This window comes from Dendroctonus ponderosae, unplaced genomic scaffold (assembly GCF_020466585.1).
Source record: "Dendroctonus ponderosae isolate FM_Combo_2020 unplaced genomic scaffold, Dpon_F_20191213v2 Dpon_F_20191213_12, whole genome shotgun sequence".
NCBI lineage: Eukaryota > Metazoa > Arthropoda > Insecta > Coleoptera > Curculionidae > Dendroctonus > Dendroctonus ponderosae.
The window spans coordinates 2,744,301-2,750,933 of record NW_026017316.1 but is presented as its reverse complement, the minus strand read 5'-3'; the positions used below and the strand labels follow the sequence as shown (position 1 = coordinate 2,750,933).

At 57.3% G+C, this 6,633-nt stretch overlaps 3 protein-coding genes across 3 annotated transcripts in view; 1 reads left to right on the top strand and 2 right to left on the bottom strand.

Annotated features, from left to right (window-relative positions):
- Positions 1 to 1,988, top strand: part of LOC109540107 (fork-head transcriptional regulator FHL1) — a 2,576-nt gene extending 588 nt beyond the window's left edge. Inside the window, exons 2-5 of the mRNA XM_019908312.2 lie at positions 58 to 469; positions 536 to 1,181; positions 1,247 to 1,455; positions 1,509 to 1,988. Coding sequence (XP_019763871.1) covers positions 101 to 469; positions 536 to 1,181; positions 1,247 to 1,455; positions 1,509 to 1,646 — 1,362 coding nt within the window. The 5' untranslated portion in view covers positions 58 to 100 and the 3' untranslated portion in view covers positions 1,647 to 1,988. The remainder of the gene's footprint in view (positions 1 to 57; positions 470 to 535; positions 1,182 to 1,246; positions 1,456 to 1,508) is intronic.
- LOC109540110 (27 kDa hemolymph glycoprotein) lies at positions 1,930 to 3,111 on the bottom strand. The gene is made up of 4 exons (XM_019908317.2): positions 2,892 to 3,111; positions 2,451 to 2,840; positions 2,263 to 2,407; positions 1,930 to 2,211 (listed from the first exon to the last, which is right to left on the bottom strand). Exons 1-4 carry the CDS (start codon positions 3,013 to 3,015, stop codon positions 1,986 to 1,988), a joined length of 885 nt encoding a protein of 294 aa, XP_019763876.1. The 5' UTR covers positions 3,016 to 3,111; the 3' UTR covers positions 1,930 to 1,985.
- A 44-nt stretch (positions 3,112 to 3,155) lies between these two features.
- LOC109540106 (calcitonin gene-related peptide type 1 receptor) lies at positions 3,156 to 6,613 on the bottom strand (the record flags this gene model as incomplete). Its single annotated transcript, XM_048663069.1, has 9 exons — positions 3,156 to 4,252; positions 4,358 to 4,441; positions 4,496 to 4,537; positions 4,595 to 4,718; positions 4,766 to 4,942; positions 5,077 to 5,303; positions 6,110 to 6,236; positions 6,289 to 6,380; positions 6,431 to 6,613. Coding segments are annotated over 9 exons (1,101 nt in total), but the record flags the coding sequence as incomplete, so codon positions are not given.
- Positions 6,614 to 6,633: the final 20 nt, after the last annotated feature.

The window sequence follows — 6,633 nt, the reverse complement described above, 5'->3', positions numbered from 1 at the left end:
CTCTACCACCGCAGACCGAAAAGGGGCCACGTGCTCTACGCTTTGTTCTTGTTGCAGACTGGCCATTGAGGATAAATGCGGTGTTGACGAGCTGGCAGCCATGTCAACAGCAATGGACATTTTTCTGAACGCTTCCGATTCGATGTCCTTCATGGACGTCCTGGACATCGACATCAAGGCCGAGATGGACCTGCTGGTGGAGAGCGCCGGCATGAACGATTTCTCCGGCTTCAGTTTCAACACGTTCGACACGCAAAACTTCGACGATCCGGACACCAAGTGGCTCAATTCCAGCTCGAACCAGTCGTTTCTGGACTTCAGCGGCGACGATGGCCCCACGATGGTCAATCCCAACACGGTGTTGCCGGTTATGTCGCTGGCGTCGGCCATTGGGCGCAGCCCATCGCCCGCCGTGCGCGAGAGCCACTTAACGTTCTCGCCGGCCACCATCAAAATCGCCTCCATCAGGGTGAGTTGCAGCGATGCCAAAGCTGCGCCAATCTCTAATCGCTTGGTTTTTCCCCGCTTTATCCAGAGCGATGCCTCGGTGGTCAAGAAGGACCTCCTCAACCGACTAGAGGCGGTYGAAGTGGCCGCGCACAAGCCGGCACCGTCGCCCAAAAGCCTGCCCAAAGTCATCCCCATTCTGGCAAAGTCCAGCTTGAAGCCGCTGGCGATCAGGGCGGCGCCGACCACGCCCACCATTGTGATCAAGAACGCGCTGGGCCAAATCACCACGCCCGTAATCACACAAGTGAACTCGATGACCATCCGAACGGTGCCGACGACGGTGGGGCGCAAGTCCTACGGGACGCCACGCCTCTTCGACGCGATCGAGGGGCGCGCCTACCCGAAGCCCGCCTACAGCTACAGCTGTCTGATCGCCATGGCGCTGAAGAACAGCAAGTCGGGCTCGTTGCCCGTGTCGGAGATCTACAGCTTCATGTGCCAGCACTTTCCCTACTTCAAGACGGCGCCGAACGGCTGGAAGAACTCCGTGCGCCACAACTTGTCGCTGAACAAGTGTTTCGAGAAGATCGAGAAGCCGGCGCTGAATGGGGCGCAGCGCAAGGGCTGCCTGTGGGCGATGAACCCGGCCAAGATCGGCAAAATGGACGAGGAGGTGCAGAAGTGGTCGCGCAAAGACCCCGCGGCCATCAAGCGGGCGATGGTCAATCCAGGTAACCCCATCCCTCCCATCCTCCATTAACTGCCCTCACACTTACCTTGCTGGTGCGCGTTGCAGAGAACCTGGATGCCCTGGAGCGGGGCGAGATGAAGTTCTCCTGCGTCTACGACGATGAGGAGCAATTCGCGGACTCGGGAGGCTCCGTGGGGAGCGGCGAAGGCTCCGACCTGGACATCGAGGAAATGGAGGAGGCGGAGGTCGACGTTGGGGAGATGCAAGTCCAGTACATCCAGGTGAAAACCAACGAGTTCGGCGAGTACCAGGAGGTAGGTGTTGGCGGTGTTGGCGGCGCAGCCCCTTCTAATCGGTTCGCCCGCAGGTCAAGCCTCTGCAGACCTACGAGGAGGAGGATCTGGAGGAGGACAAGGAGCTGTTGCGAATGGAGATGGCGCTTGCACAGAAGGAGCTGGAATACGAGAAAACCGGCATCAACAGCAAGCGCCGAAGGAACTTGTAGTGCCCACAGCCCCAGCTGCTGCCAGCCGGCTTGATCGGGCAGCGCCCCTTGGCTGTAGGGCTGCCCGATGAAGCCAACGGGGCTGCGCACCTGCCCAGATTGCCAGGCGCGCAGCCCCACCCGCCAGTGGGGACCCCCCTTTTTACAACACGCAGCCAATCCAGGACTTAGTTCATTATATGTTTGTGATAGTGCAGTATTGAGATGCCGTGTAATTGGTTTTTCCTCTCTCAAACTATGAACGTTCAGTTTCTTCTTACCGATAAGGTCCATGTACAAATGATAGAATTAAGGCGATTTTACTTACTTAGTAATAACAATAAATGAAATGTGATTTTTCTACATGAGCAGTATCCAGGCGAGTAGCCCCCAGGGGGCGGCCGATAAATATGGGGCGGCGCCCGCAGCCGCCGCCTGCACTGTCTGCACCGCTACGGGCTCAGTGGCGTTGCAGTCGATCTGTTTTTTGAGGAATTTGAAGGTGGCGTCGATTATGTTGGCCGGCGTGGTGTCCTTGCAGTGCTCCAGCGCCTCGTTCACGCAGCCCCTTAACGAGTCGAAGTCGCTGCAAAGTGACGCCAATCAAAAAGTGCTTTGGGCAGCTTAAAACCCAAACCTGCAGGCCTTGGGGGAGGCAACAGCCTCCAAGAGGGCCAAGGAGGGATCGGCGCCGTCCTCAGCCAGGCCGGTGGAGTTGAAGCAGGCCTGCAGCGGCTCTTGCTGCTCGGTGAGGCACTGGACGCCGCCCTCTGCAACAAACACTGCGGCCAACGGGGCTATAGGGGGTCGCTTTGGGGCACTCACAGGCCAAGCGGTCGCCGTCCTTCACGCACATGAACTCCTGCATTTCCTGCAGGACGGCGAGGCCGCGGTCCAAATGCGCGGCCTCTTTCGTGGAGAGGCAGCGGCGCAGACTGAGCGTGCCGTTTTGCAGGCACTGGTAAACCTGCGGGAACTGGCGGCAGTACTTCCCAAACACCTCGTCCATTGAGCCGGACTGCGAGGCCACCTGCAGCTCCTGCTGCACTTGGGTGACGTTCACGTAGAGGTCCAGGCAGGCCTGGACTGCGGCCTTTGGCCCCTGAAGGTCGGGGTCAGCATCGGCTTTCTGGCACTTGTCCTGCAGCGCCTTCTCCAGCGCGGCCACATCGAGCTGGGTGCTGTTCAGGTTGAAGGACTGCGCGCTGACCAGGCCTGCAGCGCCCCAAACCCGTTAGATAAAACTTGGACGGTGGAATTACGTACTCAGCAGGAAAGCGATGGCGACGATCGCACGTGCATTCGACACCTCGACGCACATTCTTGGAATTTCTAGGCTGATTGACTGGTCTGAGCACTGGACTGGGTTCTGGTCGACTGGCAGTACCATGTGGCTGGTGGGGAGCACTGGGCGGCAGCGCGCAAGCCCCCCATCTTCTGCTGAAGGCCACCCTTAAGCCCAATAATCTAGACTTGATTAGATTAGATTATACTGGATGGATGAGACATCAGCACAATTAAACACTCAAAAGCACTGAACGGGGGTATATTGAGACGGATTAACAGCTAGGGGGGCAGCTGCAGGCGGCTGGGCCGCCCTGGGGCGGGCAGGGGCAACAGGGGGTGACCACCGGCACGTAGACGCAGGCCTGGGGCACGCAGGGCACCGGGCACGGCAGGCAGGGGCACGGGCAGGGCGGCGGACAGGGGCAGACGCTCACCGGCACGCAGCAGCCGCTGGGGTAGCAGGGGGGACAGATACAGCCGCACTCTTCCCCCATTTTGTAACTGGGAATTTTCCTTTTGGGCTTTGTTTGATTGCGTTGCCCTGGCAACGCCAACACCTACGCGCATTCGGCGTCACTGTGTATATATGCCATTTTTTCTGTTTCTTTTCCTCTCACCACGGAGTCGCTCTTTCCTGGTTCTTCTGTTCAGGTGCTACTCCCAGGCACAGATCACGGAGTGTATGATCTGTGTTCGGAGTTCAATGAACCCCAGTTAGGGGCGGCTGTCAATAAGAAGTGCAACGCCCAGTTGGAGCATCGTTTCCAAGGCCCCATTAGCAGGTGAGAGGGTAAGTAACATCCGTTAATAATGTACACGTTTATTGCCGTTTACGTAAATATTTGGATATAAAATTCAGGATAATGCAGGGCTGGCTGGGGAGCTGCGCCCCCATCAGATCTTGTCAACGCCAAAACCAGCGCGCATTCGGCGTCACTATGTATATACGCGATTGTATCGGTCTCTTTTCCTCTCACCACAGACTCGCTCTTTCCTTGTTCTTCTGTTCAGGTGCTAGTCCCAGGCACAGATCGCGCAGTGTGTGATCTGTGTTCGAAATTCAGTGAACCCCAGTTAGGGGCGGCTGTCAATAAGAAGTGCAACGCCCATTTGGAGCATCGTTTCCAAGGCCCCATTAGCAGATGAAAGGGTAAGTAACGCCCCCTGTTAGTAATGCACACGTTTATTGCCGTTTACACACACATTCGCCATATATTTACGTAAATATTCGGATATAAAATTCAGGATAATGAAGGCATGCGCAAGGTAGGGCTGGCTGGGGAGCTGCGCCCCCATCAGACTTTGTCCTCGCCGTTTTGGGGTCCCGAGGTGCGCACGAACTGAAACCGAAACGCTCGCTCACCAAAAACGCCGTCCATCAGTTTCACTGCGCAGCGGTAAGCACGCACAGTGAAAAGGTAAGCGGGTGGCACTACCTTACGTACCGAGACCGTGGTCATGGTGCAGGAATTGGCGCGTTTCGAGCGAAACCGGGCCGCCCGCCATTTGCGCTTGATCTGGGCCTGCACCTGCAAAATGGGCGCCTGTCACCTGCCAATTGTCACTTGTCGCCGCTCACTTACCTCGCCGTTGCAGAAGCAGAACAGCACGGCCACGCACAGGCCCTGAAAGCGCCCAGATTCGGGATTAAAAAAGGAGAAGCCGCCCCTTAAAGTACCTACTTGGAACGACATGGTGATGGCCGAGACTATTTCATAGACGTACTCCCAGGGGGGGCCGCCCTGCGGCCTGAAGGGCGTCAGCAGGAAGTTGAGCCCGAGCAGCGGCACCAGCAGAAGCGTGGCTCTGAGGAAGTGAGGGTCAGGCGGGGTGAGTGGCGGGGGCGCACTTACCGGAGGGCTTGCAGGGTGGAGCGCGAGGCGCCGCCCGAGGGCTCGTTGGCGGGGCCGCGGCGCAACTTGAGCACCACCACGCGCACGATATTGATGAGGAAGAGCAGATTGAGGCCGACGGTCGCCGCCACTGGAATTTGCTGGATGAAGTCGTAGCGAAAGTCCCGCATCCAGCACCTGGAACGACGGGAATGAAAGCGTTACGCGCCAACGGTGCGGAGCGAATCCATCCCGATTTGCTCCGGCGGTTTCCCCCCGAGACTCAATTAGGAAACTTTCCAATTTGAGGAAAGGGGGCCCTGGATACTCACATGTCCAGCTCGTCGCCCTCGCCCAGCCACGCCCGCACCGGCACATAAATCAGGGTGGTGAGCAGCGGCACGCCCCAGCCCACCACGTTCATCCACCAGTAGAGGCTGCTCTGCTGGATGAAGGCCCACACGAGCACCGTGTGCAGGTAGAGCCCCTCGCACAGCATCCAGGAGTAGTTGGAAATGAGGCCGGTGTAGAGCACCCGGTGCAGCGCGATGCACCAGATCTGTGCGGGCAAATTACGAAAAATTACCATCAAATAACTACACGCTCCACGTCAACCAAATGTGTGCTACTCGTCAACTGAAGCTTCATCTCTCCTTTACTAGGTTCCGTACTGCGGTGCCTCAATTTGTTATGGAGAGACGCCCCTCAGAAGCTTGGCCTACATGTGGAGCGCTTGCAAACTAGGCGCAGCTGTTGTACCAACGTCCCCTTCGCGGGGAAGGCTTCGCCCCAGCGGGGGAATTATGCCCGACTTAACGCAGGGATTTGGCTAAGCCGCTGGCCAAAGTGTGCGATATAAAGAAGCAAAGACTAGGCGGGTTTAACCGTGCAAGATTAAACGGGCGCATCCGCCATTATGGCCAGAAGCACCGCTTCGACTCGAGTTAACTCGATTTGACTGTTTGCAGTTGGGCAGATTGCCAGATGGGCACGCGATACCGCACGCAAAACCTGAGCTTCGGCCGGGATTAATTGGATGGGGCGCTCGAGGCCCGGAAAATCCCCACATTTGCATAGGAAAGATGGGGGAGACGGCGCTAAGCGTGCCGGCGGTTGCGACAAGCCGAATTAAAGCCATCTGGGATTTGCTCGCATTTACGTTTTGTTGGTCCCCTTTAATCCAATCGCTCCCCGATGCTCCGGCCTGCGTAAACGAATTGGTCGCTGATTCTATCAGCGTGTGCGGTCCGGATGGATTACTGGTTTGGAACGGTTGGAGTGTGCGATTTCATGCGATTATCCGGTGAAAAATTGCGGTTGTGCCAGTCGTTCTGGACACTGTGGTGGATGCGCCCCTTGACTCACCTCGTTGCTGATCAGGATTGCGGTCTCATCGAACACCACGTAGTACCAGAGCAGCCAGAGGCAGTTGTTGAGGGCGAAGGAGGCGAACAGATTCATGTGGATGAGGATGCGCACGCATCGCAACGACCTGGAACTGAGTGAGATAGACTGACGGGGGCGGGGCCAGCCCCCCCTCTTACTTGAAGTGAAACAGCAACGCGAGCGACACGAGCAGAGCGATCAGGCTGACGCCGTAGCCGAAACAGTGGATGCTGACCACGATGGTGCGGAACTGAAACGGCGTCGCTTCAGAGCATGCGCCTCCGATGTCGCCAAACTTACCGACAGATCGGCGGTGTTGACACAGCTGGTGTAATTCACCCAGGTCTTGTTGTATGCCTCATGGAAGTACCAGCTGCCGTCCTGCTCGCACTTGTAGCTCACAGTGTCTGCAAAAAATCGATCGGCTCGGTTAAAAGCGCGCGCTCCGCCACTGGCGCTGGAGATCGCAACGAAATGATTACATTTTTAATCAAGTCATGGGG